This window comes from Thalassophryne amazonica, chromosome 16, assembly GCF_902500255.1.
Source record: "Thalassophryne amazonica chromosome 16, fThaAma1.1, whole genome shotgun sequence".
NCBI classification, from domain to species: domain Eukaryota; kingdom Metazoa; phylum Chordata; class Actinopteri; order Batrachoidiformes; family Batrachoididae; genus Thalassophryne; species Thalassophryne amazonica.
This window is the reverse complement of record NC_047118.1, coordinates 2194612-2211943: the sequence shown is the minus strand read 5'-3', so window position 1 is coordinate 2211943 and position 17332 is coordinate 2194612. Positions and strand designations below refer to the sequence as shown.

The window sequence follows — 17332 nt, the reverse complement described above, 5'->3', positions numbered from 1 at the left end:
CGGACCCTGAACAAAACACTTCATCTCCACTGTCCCAGTCCATCCAGTGGTAAATTGGTAGCAGTCTTGGCTGGAGAGTAACCTTCAATAGACTGGTGTCCCAGCCAGGGGGAGTTGTAGACCTTCATCCACATCACGCTACAGAAAACACAACTAGTCACCAGTCCAGTGATGATGGATTGGCCTGGTAAGGATTACTCTGTACCAATTATGGGCATAATTAATCAGTCAAAAGTTGCGGATTCATTGGTCCATGTAAACCACAGCCGCACTCAGGATCTCATATATTGAACAAAAATGTAAAGAATTTTGTCTTTTTTTTTTTTAGGTAAACTGGCACACACACTGTGAGGAGAAATAAAAAATGTGAAGTTGGAGAAAAGGGAGTTTAAAAGCTTTTAGTCGGGGTGTATGTAAACGTACGGACTTAACGACAGCAGCTGCTGTTCAAGTGATTAGCTTGTTAGATAACTAGAAACCTTGTTAGCTACACAGGAGCCAATACTAGGATTGTGTTTTTACTCTTGGTTAACTAAGAACAGCATTAATATGCTATTCGTTCTGTAGCAAATTAGACAAAATATGGAAAGATGGCGGTCTTACCAGTAGCCAGGTGCTATCGCGAGTGCCCAAGTTTTTACTATTTTACTATTTGTACTAGAAAGTTAAATCCCAAGTTCCCTATGCAAATAGCAATTCTGGTTCAGCTATGGCAGAGAAAATGTGAAGTCATGTGGACGAAACGCGTCACTGCTTATCCCTGCAAGTGCTGACAGTGTTAAACGCTACAAAGATGGAGTGATTTATCTTGTGTGTCTGACAGGAAAACAAAGCGCTGGCGTCTGTACGGTCAGACAAGGCCATGCAGGAGACTCAGAACAGGAACATTATGCTTCAGCTTACATTCTTTCTGTGGTACTGACCCATAAATGGAACCCACCTGGAATAAGAGCCACCTGGCCGGGCTCGCAGTTGGTCCAGTTCCAACTGAAGCCTTTCCAATTCCGCTATCAGCTGGTCCTGGGAAGAAAATGAGATGGACTGATGGGAAAAAGTAACACAAAATGACTTAAATTGAGTGAGCATAAAGCGGATAAGTGAAGTTACCTTGTTTGCCAGCAGATCATCCTGCAGTTTCTTCATGTTGGACAGTTCCTCAGACAGAGTGTTCTGAGTAAAAGAACAAACTTCAGCACGACATGACTCAAGCAGGATATTCCAACATCAGGAAGTGCTCGAAGTCTACAGAAGTCTGCTTATTTAAACAGTGATGTTTTAAAAGCAAACGTTTGCTCCAAATGGCAAAAAAGAAAAAATGTCAAAACCCAGAAATCTTTTAAGAGGATGTCAGTAAGACCCACACGACATATATAATCAGCAGCGATAACCGGCCAGGCCAATAATCGCTTGATCCCTAATATCAGTGATGATCAGCCTCAGTTGTTGACCAGCAGAGGCGAACGGAGCAGTAACGGCGTATTAGTGGAGGTGACGTAGCTCAACTCTTGACATTGAATAGTTTAAGCAATTTTTCCAGGACCACGACGAACGTCAGTGTTGCCTGACTGACGTCAGCTTAGCTCCTGTGGAGTCTGGTGGACCTCGGCAATGGTCGACATTAACCAACATTTCACTCTTTATTGGCAAACACTGGGCTAATTGTCAAGCATGTGAATGCACCATATAAGTCCCATCTGAGAGCACACACTGGCGTCACCCTGAGTGCTGGATGATGTCTGCTGAAGCAAACACCTAGTCATCCCCATGTCTGGAAAGTAGCCATTTATACGCTACACTCAGGTCAGGTGAAACATGGACTTTACCTTGGCCTTCTCCAGTTGCTGGGATCCTCAACAGTGAGGCACCTGTGTGCTGGATTGTATCAAGGGAAAAGCACAACATGGCAAACATCTCCTTCACAATGCAAGCGACACTCCTCTTCGGAGTCTCGATGAGGAACCATTACAGTGGTGTCCAAGGATCCTCCAAAGAGACCTGGCACCAAAGTCATCCAATCATTGCCTTAAAGTTGCTGGTGAACATCCAAGTCTCAGAACTATAGAGTAAAGCCCCGGTCACATGACACTAATGAAGGACACCGAAGCAAAAAACAAAACAAGAAATCTGAACTTACGTTTACTTTCAGAGGCATCGTTTAACCGTCGTCCAGCTTCATTCCTGTAGCTGGAGCTTTGTCAGAATTTTCAAACTGTTGAAAAATGTGAATGAATCCCGACGACAACCTCAATTCGTCCGTATTCCGTTTTGCTTTCTTTTTTCTTGACAGTTCCTCGTCATTCGTGTAGTTCCCGTAACATCAGCATTCCATTTGACTGTCGTCCAACTTTGTCCAATCTCTCAAGTCAGACATCTTGCACAAATGTCGATGATATCTGAACGGATCAGTAACTAAAGCTCCGACGAGTTGAACGTGACTCGTACATGTGTGGGACGAAAAGCTAAATTTTCATTTTCATAAAGAAACAATAGCAGCAAGAACGTTTGATCAACTACTGTAACTATTTACGCATGTTCCAGCCGTTTGTAGCTGGCCTGCGTGTACAAAGACAAACCTGTGGTCAAGACAACCAGACCCCGCATGGTGCTGTGGACACAAGGACAGGGCTGGCTGTGCTCAGTCTCATGCCCGCTGTCAGTCACATCATCATGAATGTTTCGTTTTGATTTCGTTTAAAGCGTCGAGGTCGCCATTCGCTTCGTTTTTCTTTCATTAGTTTTGGTTTTGTTTCATTCCTTTATGCGCTCTTGATTCGCAGGCTTTACTGTGATGGAAAAGTACAGGATCATTTGTCCACCTCTCAACGATTTGTGACTTTTTCCCCTTCGTTCAGCTATCACCGTGTGCCGTGTGACCGAGCCCCAAGACTAGAAGCACCAGGACTTTGACCTCTGCTCTCCTGCAAAGATATCAACATCCTAGAACACGTCTGTCCAGCAACTACATGACTCCATAAACTGGTTAGAGATGTCTATCGACCACAGAGGCAGTGGACCCAGAGACACGAACATGACTGCTGAGAAAAGTGGAGGTATGTACAAGTCTGGCACTTTCACTGCACAAGTCATTCAAAGTCTGGACCTTAGTCTTGATCCAGGACCATCATAAATCTGATGCCTCACTCGGCTTATTGAGTGGTGCAATCAGGGTAACTGCTGACTCAGCAAAGATCACAGCATCGCCCATGAAGTCAAAGTCACTAAACCTTTCATTGTCAACACAGAAACTCATCCGGCGTAAAACTTGTGGCAAATATCAATGCGGATCTGGCTGTATCCACTGTGGTGATCCCGAACAATGCAGGAGCAGCGGAACGGGCGACAATATTAATATTCAAAAGGAATTTTAACAAATTTCACTTTTTCAAGTGAAGAATGAAACATGGTGTGGTCTAAAAAGTTCTGGTTTCTCAGTGAAAATAATAATTCTCTAAATACCACTGACCCCATCATTAACAGACAAAAACAATCCAACTATGCTTTTTCCTGCATTTTGCTCCAGAAAATCGCCAGGCGTGAGGTCAAGAAATTCTCTCTGCACATTCCTACCTCAAGGACTGACGTGTCAGTGGTAAACGTGCACAAATAATGTTACTTTTTTCCTTTTTATATCACAGAAACTGTCACAGACATAAATGAAACTTCACCTTGTTTTTACGAGTCTGAACCCCACTGGCCAACCACAAGATGGCGGAATATAGTGTTGGAAGTCTTGGATGGACAGAATCTGCAGTCTGTTGCTAGGACATAATTTTCACCACTTTTTACCCAAACTGGAGCAATTAACTTCTGACCCCTGCACAAACTGAAATTGACCTTTGTCACAGTTTTTCCTGTTTTCACCCCGTAACTCCAGAACATTCCGTCATAGATAGTCCAAACTATAGCTTTTTGGAATCTTTATGATCAGATAAATCATGTGGTATAATTTTCAATATGATTGGAGCATTTTTCAATTTTGACCCCTGTTTAATTTTCATTCACCCCTACCTGGTTGCAGCTACCACCCTGGATGGCCACCATACATTTTTGTGTAGGTCATGGCCTTAAGTGGTACTGCTTAAGTCAAAATTGACGAATGGCTCATGATCTATTGATTGAGGGTTTTTTTTTTGGGGGGGGGGGGGGGGTGATTTGACACTGGATGTCTGTGGAGCAGTTGCCCCGTCACCCTGTAAGTTTCCCCGTTGTGATGCTGTATTTTTCTGGGATAAACCGGCTCTTCTGAACATCGATGTTATCAGCTTGTGTCTACACATGGAAGTACTCAAATAAAACTTCACAAACACTGGAGGTTTTCCAAAACTATTTCTCAATTTTTGCTACTTTTAGGTGTTGGAAGAGTTTGGATTAATTGGCTCAGATCTTCTGCTGCGGTAAATCCTCTGTCCACCTGAGGAGATCACCTTTTCCTCCAGGGCGGCCATCCTCTCCTTCAGGTGGAGCTGCAGCCTCTCGTTGGACTCGGACAGCAGCTTGTCCACAGTGTCTGAGAGACGCTTGTTGTGCTCATCGTTCATCCGCTCTCTCTGCCTTGCCTGGGGGGGGGACATGACGTGAGAGAGGAGTTAATGACGAGCATTCTGTTCGAGTGGCAAGAAGACAAAAAGATCTGTATCTGAAAGCGCGCGGTCAAAGGGAGGGAAACGGAAAAAATCAGCGCACTATTGTGCAGAGAAAAGGCTGATAAAAGAATCAGCACGATGAAAAGAGACACGGGCATGACTCACTCTCTGCAGCTCCTGATTCTTCTCCTCCAGTTGCGCTTCCATCTGTCGCAGTCGCTCCTCAAAGTTGCCATGACGCTCCTCTGCCTGAGCAGCAGCACAGGAAGGAAGCGGAGAAGACAAACACAATTAACACAAAGGAAACCGTTTAATCAATCAATTTTATTTATATAGCGCCAAATCACAACAAACAGTTGCCCCAAGGTGCTTTATATTGTAAGGCAAGGCCATACAATAATTACGTAAAAACCCCAACGGTCAAAACGACCCCCTGTGAGCAAGCACTTGGCAACAGTGGGAAGGAAAAACTCCCTTTTAACAGGAAGAAACCTCCAGCAGAACCAGGCTCAGGGAGGGGCAGTCTTCTGCTGGGACTGGTTGGGGCTGAGGGAGAGAACCAGGAAAAAGACATGCTGTGGAGGGGAGCAGAGATCGATCACTAATGATTAAATGCAGAGTGGTGCATACAGAGCAAAAAGAGAAAGAAACACCGTGCATCATGGGAACCCCCCAGCAGCCTAAGTCTATAGCAGCATAACTAAAGGATGGTTCAGGGTCACCTGATCCAGCCCTAACTATAAGCTTTAGCAAAAAGGAAAGTTTTAAGCCTAATCTTAAAAGTAGAGAGGGTGTCTGTCTCCCCGATCTGAATTGGGAGCTGGTTCCACAGGAGAGGAGCCTGAAAGCTGAAGGCTCTGCCTCCCATTCTACTCTTAAAAACCCTAGGAACTACAAGTAAGCCTGCAGTCTGAGAGCGAAGCGCTCTATTGGGGTGATATGGTACTATGAGGTCCCTAAAATAAGCTGGGACCTGATTATTCAAAACTTTATAAGTAAGAAGAAGAATTTTAAATTCTATTCTGGAATTAACAGGGAGCCAATGAAGAGAGGCCAATATGGGTGAGATATGCTCTCTCCTTCTAGTCCCCGTCAGTACTCTAGCTGCAGCATTTTGAATTAATTGAAGGCTTTTCAGGGAACTTTTAGGACAACCTGATAATAATGAATTACAATAGTCCAGCCTAGAGGAAATAAATGCATGAATTAGTTTTTCAGCATCACTCTGAGACAAGACCTTTCTAATTTTAGAGATATTGCGCAAATGCAAAAAAGCAGTCCTACATATTTGTTTAATATGCGCATTGAATGACATATCCTGATCAAAATTGGGTAACTAATTGGGTTTACTGCCCAATTAGTTACATGTCTGCACAGATCACAGCGCAACGGCAATGGCTGTTTGCACACTTCAGGACTCTTCCAGAGAAGTCATCAAGCCAGAACATGTGAGGAGTAAAAAAAGTGTCGCCACCAACAGCTGGCAGCAGAGGGAATGTGAATTTTTTTTTTGGCACGAGTGAAAAGCGTGTGAAGAGGAATGGTAGAGGTTAACAGACGAGCAATTATATCCGCCACTTCTGTAGAATGTGTGCCGCGTGCAGTTCAGAACATGTCGGGCGTCCTGGGATCCGTTTCCCCGAGCTGCTTCCAGTGCAGATTGTTTGATTATGAATTTCTGGCACCGCTTGATGAAAATATTTGATAACCATCTGTCATTAAACATCCATGCATGAACACACACAAAACACATGCAGAGCTGCATGCTCACACACGCACACACACATGCGCACACACACACCAGTGTCTATTCCCGACTCTAAGCTTGAGGCCACAATACTTTTTTGCTTTGATAAATTGAAAAAAAGTTACAAAACAGGCAAACTCACAATGGAAAGGGAGGGGGAAAAAAAGGGCGGGGAGGAGAGAAGCACAAATCACGGGGTGCATAGAGCAGAAAAATATGAAGCCCTCAGAAATACAAAAAACTTCACTTTGCAAAAAATAAATAAATAATTATATTAAATAAATAAATAAAAATTGGCACAATGGGAGCACAGTTGCTGCACTACAAAGTGTCGTTCATTTATCCAGGTCGGGCTTTGGGAACACCTCAGGATCCCCCGGGAAAAGTTACAGGACTTGGCAGAGGATTGGGAAGTGTGGGAGGAGCTGCTTAGTCTGCCAGACCCTGATAAGCCTCAGAAAATGATAAGCGGCAGATGTAAAAATGTGTTTTCACATATTTTGAATCACTTCAATGGTTGTATTGCTGTGTGATGGAGGGTTTGTTTTTTTTTTACTTTGCATCATGTCAGGAGTTTGTGGAAATGCAAACCAAGCCAGACTTAACCGTTCTGACCCGTACCACACCAAAAAACAGTTATACTGAAATCGTATAATCCACATCTCTTAGAAATGTGTTGGATACGAAATGTCTCCAAACAAAAACTTACCTTTTCTGATTTGCACACAGAATCAGGTTCATCTTGATTTATTGGTCCCACATGAACCAAAGTCAAAGACTTTTTTCCTGTTTGTGTGACATATACTGTATATATATATATATATATATATATATATATATATATATATATATATATATATATATATGTTCTCCACTCAGATTGCAATACCTTTCTGTCCATCATTTACCTGTATTTTGGCATGCTTGGCACCAGAAAGTTATGTTGGATCCAAAAGGATCCAAAAAGGCTAGGACCAAAAGATATATTGGATCGGTTCCCAATGACCAATAGTGTTAGAGCTTACTGGCAACAGCTAGCCAATCAGAGCGCAGCATACGAAGGTCAGGAACTAGCTGACAGACGCTGGTTGAAAAAATGGCAACAAACATGTCAACAACAGCAGAAAAATCGTCTGCCAGCGAGGTTTGCTGAGTTCACAGAAGAAGAACTGGTGGAAATATTGAACTCCAAGGATGCCAAAAACACTAAGAAGGTAGACAAGCACGCTACTGACGTTTTAGAAACATTCATCTGCTGTTCACAACAAAATAAACTGATCTAATTTACTTGACTCTTTGTTGTTTGCTTAATTTTTTTTTGGGGGGGGGGGGGGGGGGGGGGATTGATGGATGGCAAGTCGTCCAACATATTGAGGAGAAAAGTTATATTGGACGAGGTGTAGCCAAGTCCAATATAACTTTTCTTCATCCAATATTTCTCTATGTTGGACTCCTTACCATCCATTATTTGTATAATATATGATATTAAAACATATGAAACTCCTGCTTGGAGCACTGTGGCCTTATGCAAACTGAAACATAGTGAGAGAACAGCAAAGCATCATGGGAATGCACAAACAAGTTGTCCTCGGAGATGCCGGAGAATGGGAACACAAGTTGCAATATTTTCAGATGAAAAACTGTTTTAAAGAAACGTGGAATTACACAGAAATACCACCTGAATGTTTCTGACACTTAAAATCTTTTCCCCCAAGTGGTTCAGAAATGTGCAAACTCAAAGCAGCGTGTGTGCGGGTCCGCACCATGTGCACACACCTTGTTGAGCGCTGCCACTCTCTGGGCGAGTTGGGCCTCGATCTCGGGCAGCGTCTCGGCCCTCTGCAGGGTTTGCTGCAGCTTCTGCTTGGCGTCGTCCAGACGCTCCTGCAGCTGCCGGTTCTTCTCCTCGCTCTGCAAAAAGAGGGAGTGAAGGTGAATCCCGGGTGGCAGAGGAGCAGCAGACATGAGCAGCAGGGGAATTAACGCTGTGAAACACAGCCGGGCTGCCAACCAACAACACACACACACACACACACACACACACACACACACACACACACACACACACACACACACACACACACACACACACACACACACACACACACACACACACACACGAAGAAAAATAAGAAAGATTTCCCCCACCTGTCTGAAGAGAGATTCTTTGCTGGCGAGATCGTTCTCCAGTTTATCTTTGATGTCATGCAGAGATGTCGCCTCCCTCTGGGCACTCAAGTATCTGCAAACCAGAAAAAAAAAAACAAAAAAAAAAAACAGAACAAATGGTCAGACAGACAGATCAATGAAGGCAGCATATTTTAAGGGGAACACACAAACCTGCGCTCTAATGTGGTGATTCTTTCTTCCATGTCCTCTCTTTGACAGAGCGCCTGGAAGATTTGAGAGGAAGAAAAAAATAATCTGATGCATCAGTAAAAAGATGCCAGCCAGTTTAAACTGAGTCCCACTTACAATGAACAGAGATTAATTACAAGATAACTCGTGTTCTCGTACATAAGATGACCAACATTTATTAAAGTTGTACGGTCTTTGAGTTTTTAAGATTTAAGTCAGAAAAAGAATTTTCTTTGGCACCACTATAAATTTATTCCTTATCATTTAAATGAGGGATTATGATTTTGCCAATATGATAAAAATTTGCACCATCTGGAAAAAATTTAGAATTTCAACCCCTATTGGGGAGAAAGTCAAGCAATCAGATGCCATGACCTACATTCGATAGCAACGTCATAAATCACATGGGGGTTTCCCACGGATCTGTATAAGGGCGCTGGGAAGCACACGGTGACAGCTAATCAGAGTAAAGAAAGGCAGTTTGACAACAGCTAGCTGCTCTCGCTAACAAAATAAAAGAAGATGGTGGAAAACAATCCGAAACAGCTTATTAATGTATAAATCTAATATGTTTGTCACATATTTTGGAAAGGTTAGTGAGAAATAAACACTTCTAAATTTAAAAATGCTGTTTTTGAAACACATCTGAAGTGATTTACAGACATCTGATGGATGTTAGCTTGCACACCCCGGGAATGCGCATCAAGTAAAACCTCATGCATGCACACACACACACGTCCTCCTGCACTCCCTCTGCATGGTCACGTTAGAAGGAAAAGACAACATTCCCCATGGAATTCCCCCCAGATAAGTATGTTCTCTTCATTAAAATGAGCTGCAATTTTGCAACATTTTACAAAAATAAACCGACATGATGATGCTTGGATTGCAGTAGAAACTAAGGGCCCCTTCACACATAGTGCAAATACAGTACAACTCAGGGCGACTCACGGCAAAACAGCTCGCATTACCCAACCACAAAACATTGCACCGATGGGCAGGCATGCACAATGCCGGTTCGACAGTTCGTGCACGCGGGAACACACTGCCAGCAGCTGTTGCACGATGTGGTTACACATCGTGCAACAGCTGTGAAGAAAAAAAATACAAGCTGCGACAGTTTTGTGCACACGGGAACACAGCAGCTGCTGAAAATACAAAAAATAATAAATTATATGCCACCCACGGGACTCGAACCTGCGCCTTTCAAAAGCTCTGATTGCCAGTCAAAAACTTTACCACTGAGCTACAATCACAGTCCTGTGAAAACTGCGGGAACCTGTCTGATATGAGGAAGGAGATGGATGTATTTCAAATGAAATAAACCCATACAACATCAAAAACACTGCATTTATCAAGTGGGCAATACAAATATGATACATCTGTTCCTCAGGAGATGACCCATGGTCACAGACATACAGTCATGAAATAACATGAATGAGAAGCAGTTCGCTCTTCTCATGTGCTCATCTGCTGGTCCGGTGCGTCCAGCCAGCCACGTGCGTGTCCTGCCCAACACACGCATCTTGTGGATGGCGCGCCGCAGCACAGACACCGTGTCATGTGGAACAGAGCTCACGTGGGTGACGTGACAGTCAGCTCGCCTGCTGCATGTTATGATCTGACTAACAGTTTCAACCTGGGGGTAGCCTGTCAATGTGCGCTCCCTGCATGCGCTTGCTCACTGCAACCTGTCACCACAGCGATATATATATATATATATATATATATATATATATATCCATTTTCTTCCACTTTATCCGGAGTCGGGTCGCAGAGGCAGCAGCTCAAGCAAAGCCGCCCAGACCTCCCGATCCACACACACCTCCCCCAGCTCCTCCGGGGGAACCCCAAGGCGTTCCCAAGCCAGCCGAGAGCTGTAGTCCCTCCAGCGTGTCCTGGGTCTTCCCCGGAGCCTCCTCCCAATGGGATGTACCCGGAGCACCTCTCCAGCGAGGCGTCCAGGGGGCATCCGGAAAAGATGCCACCTCAACTGACTCCTTTCGATGTGGAGGAGCAGCGGCTCGACTCCGAGCTCCTCCCGAGTGACCGAGCTCCTCACCCTATCTCTAAGGGAGCGCCCAGTCACCCTGCGGAGCAAACTCATCTCGACCGCTTGTACTCGCGATCTCGTTCTTTTGGTCATGAGCCAAATCTCATGACCATAGGTGAGGATCGGAACGTAGATCGATCGGTAAATCGAGAGCTTTGCCCCCCTACTTAGCTCTCTCTTCACCACGACGGTCCGATACAGCAAGCAGACACAAGGCGCGTCACAGTGGGCAGTTGTTAGTTCATGTCCGTCCAAACACAGTATGTGTTGTCCTGCTGGACTGTCCAGATCCACAGATCTCCACAGCCGCTTCTGTCCGCGGCCACACCTCCTGTCAGTTTAGCGCACACACCAAAGCCACACTTGTAGGGCACTTAGACAAATTTCACTGCCAGCACGACAATGATTGTCTTCTGACTGTTTTTGTGATGATAGTGTGAATGGCCACACATTTTCTAAGTGCCAAAAGAGCGAAGTTAGATGTTCATGTGTGTCAGCTGGAATTTGGCCGACACCTGTCGCGGGAGGGATCGATGGGCTCTCACAGTGCCCGCTCTGTCTTCCAGCCACTAGTGTGCGTAAATAGTTGTAGCAACAGGTGTACGAGGTGTTGGCGACAGAGACGATTTTACATGTTCTGCACGCGATTCCTGCTTCATGTGCAATTTATGCGCAACTCGACCAAATTCGCATTATGTGTGAAGGGGCCCTAAATTTTGTCCGTTTTGTGACATTTGAAAGGCTGTACAGCTTTAAGAAACATTATTCAGAGTTCATGATAACTAAACATACATTTGATCTTCAAACAATTCATCCCATTAATTATCCAGTTACGTTGGAGCTCTTAAAAATGGGCACCAAACTCAAATAAGCGCCCAGTTCGGATGTAATGACACTCAAACTAAAGCCAACACCTGCAGTAAGAACTTAGTGTCATGATTTGCCTGTGCAGCTGAAGTGCTGTGATCGACAGCTAAAATAATGTCTAAACATCGTTATATGTCTGGAAACAAAACAACAATGGTTTAGTGAATCCTGACACTTTTTTTTTAAATCATGAATGCATAATTTATCTTTTGTGCACGACATTAAACCAGTTTGAAAAGATGGAAAACAAAGCTTGAGAGCTCAACACGGATACCAGGGCATTTCTTGTTCCCACAAGATAACTTATTCCCAGAAAACGATAACTTGTACACATAAGAAACTACGCATATAAAATATTTTGTTTATGTAAAATAACTTTGTTCAACATGACTATATTTGATTTACTATATTTGCTTTGTATTCATTTACTCATACTTATAATCATAAAGCCTCTCCGGTACTACGACACCGAATACCCCTTTACAGCAGCGTCATGTCAACCTCTCAATGTGGGATTTTCACGCACACGCGCCGTAATTTCAGGACTATAAGCCGCTACTTTTTTCATACATTCTGAACACTGTGGCTTAAACAGTGATGCACCTAATTTATAGCTTTTTACAGGCTTTCATGTAATTTACTCATAAGCCAAAATATGTCCATCAATGCTGTCCACTGATTGGCTGAAAGCTGCAGTCCTCATGTGGAGTGAATTCACACACAGAGTAAATAATAAAGTCTTACCTGTTTCAGTGGAATTCATCATCACATGATCCTGAAGAAAAATAATCTACATACAGCCTCCTGAGTTTGGAAAACAACATCTGAAAATACTTTAATTCCTTGTCGTGGCTGAAAAAAGTTCCTCTGTGACTTTGGGACTTTGCGCCACAGTTCCGTCAGATCAGGGTTTCAGCGGCAGAGATTGTCCATCAGGTTGGTGAGTTTCATCCCCTGGTGTGACTGTCCAGGCCGTGAGACCGGCTCGGTCTGCCACAGGTGTCATCCGTTTGTTGAATGTCTGTGGCACTGCATTCGGAGCTTAATTCCTCTCCTTTCCACGAGCTGCACTTTGCGCCTCAAGTTGAAAGAGTCACTGCACGCCTCATTGACGGCTCAGTTACCACAGACAATGGGCTATTCTGTGTGCACGTGATGAAATTATCCCATGATCCACAAAGCAAAAAAAAAAAAAAAGTAGTTAAAAAAAATAGTTAAAATTACTCAGTTTTGCCTCCATCTGTTGCGGAGATGCCGCGCGACACCATGTGTGTACACGACGCCGTGCTCCTCCAAAATTTACATGTTCCACCTTTGCGGAAAAAACATTTACGGTTTGTATTTGTGTGTTACCTGTAGGTATTTAATTAAAAGTTTAAAAAAAATAGTGTGGCGCGTGAACTCAGTGTCACACAGTGTAGATAAAAACAGAAACAGGCTCACAGCTGATAACACAGAGAAGCTTCTTTTCATCAAAAAGAATCTGCCCCTCACATTTTCAAAACAGGCTTTTAGTCCGCACAGACATAAACAAAGTTACTGATGAACAGTTTCAGTTCAGTTCCTGATGTTGTATGTTTTGTAGTGCTGAAGTCCACAGGTTACATTCCAGTGAGATGTCTGTCAGTGTTATGTTTGTTAGAAACACACAGTTAATGTTAAAGGACAATTTGTTGTAGTAAAAAGTAAAGTTACATGATTTAAGTGAAATGTTTGTAACTAAAAACAAAGCACATGATATTGGTAGCAGTTACAGTCAAAAGTAAGGAACAATTGATGAATAAATCATGTTTTCAAAATCATCATAAAACTGTAATGGTATCACTAAGTATTCGTATCGGTACTCGGTATCGACGAGTAGCAAAATGTATGTACTCGTATTTGCACTCAGTCTGGAAAAAAGTGGTATCGGTGCATCCCTAATATTTGCATGACATAATATGGTATAGTGTACAAAACCTGTTCCCACAAACTATCAGATCCACACAAGATACAACATATGCACAAAATCCAATCTTGTTCCTAAAACAAAACGTGTATGAGATGATAGATTGTATTCACAAGATAATTTGTTACTGTGAGATGACAATGTTTCAGCAGATAAGAACGATGCACATTACAATACAGCATCTTTTGTCAACAAGACACTATCTTGTACAGTACATGCAACTTATCTTGTGTTACAGCAAGATAATTTGCATGCACAAAACATCTTGTGTATGCAAATTAATAACTTGTGTACACATGAAAATCATGTGTAGGCTCAACATAATATGTTGTAAGCACAAGACTTTTTCCAAAAAGACTTGCACAAATATATAAAAGAAAATCTTGTTGCCACAACATAACTTATTTACATGAAATAATATTGTGTACCCAACATAATCTGTACCTTTAATCATGATGTAAAGTGCACAAATTCTAATAATTTCTGCGTGTAAAATATCTTGTCTGCAGGATTACTTATTTTCACCAGTGCACATAATTTAATATTTGCACACACAGGGTTAGGTGAATAACTTGTGTATGCAACACAGCAGCTTGTGTGCACAGGATAGGATGTTTTAACAACTTGTACATACAATGTATCAAGATAATTGTTCATAAACATACATTAGAAATGCATGTGCACAATAGATTGTGCAGACATCATAATTTTGCATGTGTGCAAAACAAGATCTGGTGCATAGAAAATAATTTAGTCACCATATAGATTTTTTGTGCACATGATAATAACTTGTACTCACAAGATAATGAATTGTGCACATAGCACAACATAGTGTGTGCACAAAATAACCCGGTCGCATGATATATTTAGTGCACATGAGCTAACAACTAGTGCAAACATGCAACAAAATATCTTATGTGCACAAGGAATTTCACTGCACAGATAAACTAACACTGTTTTGAATGCAAAAAATGACTTTTATCAACCATATAACAATTTGTGCATGCATCATAATGTCTCTTGTGCACAAGATAACGTGCTCCAGCAGGATATCTTGTGCACGCAATATAATATCTTGTGCAAACAAAATAATAATGGCTTCTTTCCACAACATAAGAACTTGTTACATCCAGATGACAACTTAAGTGTGCAAGCTAAGAACTTGTTCCAGAAGACAAATAATATCTTGAGTGCACAAGATACCAATAATAAATGATCAGTGTTTGGGACTTACTTTGGGGGCTCTGTGAAAAGACAAAAAATAGGAAATAACTGTCTGCTGTAGTAGATTTGCACATAGCTTGGATATTTTTTATTTAAATAATAATAAATAGATAGAATTAAAATGGAAAAATAATAATGAAAATTAAACAAGACTTAGAAATCAGGGCAGGTCAAATGTTAAGTTTACATGTTAAGTGCAGACGCCAGGGAATTTGCTTGCAGAGTAGTTGATAGTTGTTGACAGATTTCAGAAGCACCCACTTAAGCTGTTGCACGAGTCCAACAGATGGCGCAGGGTGAGAGGGAAGATAAAAAGAGACGCAACTGAGAAAAAGCATTCTGTCAAAGTCAAGGGACGAAAATAAAAAAAGGTTCAGTGAATAAACTGGCTCATCTCAAAATGCTCCACATGGAGCATCACCGACTGATTACCAGGGTCGCTTCAGGCAAAATAAATAAATAAATTACTGCAGCTCTACAGATGGCACTGTCACCATGGTAACAGCGTGCAGGCTGGTACAGTAGCAGCCACCGGTGCCAAAAGAGGCAAATGGCTTTGTTACCATAGCAAACTGTTACCTATTTCTGTGAGGACAGACTGTTTCTGCACTTTTACACACACACACACACACACACACACACACACACACTGAGTCTGAGTCTCACCTCTTTCACGTCTCTCTGGAGCTTCTGGTTGGTCTCCTCCGATCGAGCCAGCTCCCTCCTGGCAGATGTCAGCTGCTCCTCAATCTCTCCAACCTGACAACAAGTTCAGGATTCAAATTGGAGAAGGATCTTGTCATGGTTTTTGTCCATTTTGTGTCATGTTGAAAGGATCAGCATGTATTTGGTACCTGTCTGCACATGAGGGCCAGTCTCTCCTTCAGCTGGCCCAGCTCTGACCTCTGTCTCTCAATCTCACCCTCTCTCTGTCTGTCAATGTCGCTCTCATCCAAGATGGAGGAAGGCCCGTTTGGAAGCCGCTGCATGAAGAGTGAAGTCTCCTTTTAGTTAAAAATGTAATAAAGAATGGCTTTTCTGTGTGCATGCAAAGCCCACGGTATTTAATCCCCATGAAGGTTTTCAGGATGGAGGGCCCACGTTTGACGCACTACAGCGAGCGGTCCAAAGTGCCTCCTGCGGCGTGTCCAAGTCCACTTTGTTGTGCTGCACTGCATTCAACTCAGAAATCAGAACCGGGAGTGACGCCACACCTGAGTGGAACACGTTCCATTTTCCAAGCAGCACCACAAGTCAAAAATAAGAAAGATGCCTCCAAGATTTAGGAGTACAGAATCCTACAAAATGTATTTGGTGCACCAAAGAGTCCTAATGGAAGAGAACTGATGACACGGAGGTTACAGTCACGTTTTAATTTACTACTCTGTTTGCAGGGTGGCGAAGGCAGTCACAGCTAACAACAGCTATCAGGTTAGCAAAATTGCAACAACAAACATATCCACAGACAGTGGGAGGACAGTACTGTGTGTGTGTGTATATATATATATATATATATATATATATATATATACACACACACACACACGTGCAAAAAAACCTGGGCTGCCACGACTACGTCAGCTATTGAAACTGTTGACAACTAATTTGGTAGTTGGCGAGTCATTTGCTTTGAACCTTGAACCAATGAAGCAGTGCTTCGATCCACTGCTTTGTTGGATCTTTGCTTCGTTTCTCTTTAGAAGCGGCAACTCTGCTTCTTAACTCTTCTCAAAGCCATTAAAATATGTCAATTGTGAGTCACTTTTGTGCAGATTAGACTAACTGGGACTCCTGTCTTGCAAGAAAGAAACGTGAATCGTCCCCATTCCGTTGCTCCAAACGCTGCACCGTTGAGTCATGTTAGAACGATAGAGTCTGCTCGGAATTAATAACTTCAAAGGGAACAATAAACTGTAATTGATCAAAATGTTTGTTTGTTTTTTTCCTCCCAAAATGAGACGTCCTGGTTGACGTGCAGCAGCCCAAGACTGTGTGGCTGCAGATTCCAGCAGCCGGCTGAGCTCAGCTTAGACGTATGGAGAGACATACGTGACGTCTGAAAGGAAATACTTTTGACAAAAACTACAGATTTTTTTCTATGTAGAGTTTATTTATGTCCAGCGATCAAGGATCCGGTGACCAATTTCATATTTATTTACTTTAAGACTCAATGAAATGTTGTTGACACAGAAAACCTCTAAAGCCTACTTGTAGTACACAGAAAATTCACAGGAGGTATCAATAAGGAATCTGATCGATAAGCGGAATCAATAATGGTATCAATATCGATAAACTGCAATAAGCTGCAATTTACGTATGATCCAACTAGTCGACTAATCACAAAAATAATCACTGACTAGTCGACTGTCAAAATAGTCATCTGTGGCAGCTGTAAAAAAAAAACATTAAAACTACAGTTTTCAGTACTGCTGCATGCTGGATTGTGAACTCCAAGTACCTGGGTTTGATAAGAGTTGGTATCCCAAATTCAGGGAGAGTTCCTGGGGACTGTGAGGGTTATCACGGACGTGTTTCACTTCAGCAAGACTCCG

At 42.6% G+C, this 17332-nt stretch overlaps 1 protein-coding gene across 1 annotated transcript in view; it reads right to left on the bottom strand.

Moving 5' to 3' along the window:
- Positions 1–17332, bottom strand: part of ppfia3 (PTPRF interacting protein alpha 3) — a 130817-nt gene that overhangs the window by 93730 nt on the left and 19755 nt on the right. The window contains 9 exon segments of the mRNA XM_034191294.1: positions 941–1020; positions 1108–1170; positions 4425–4556; positions 4749–4832; positions 8107–8241; positions 8479–8572; positions 8671–8723; positions 15447–15539; positions 15635–15763. Coding sequence (XP_034047185.1) covers positions 941–1020; positions 1108–1170; positions 4425–4556; positions 4749–4832; positions 8107–8241; positions 8479–8572; positions 8671–8723; positions 15447–15539; positions 15635–15763 — 863 coding nt within the window.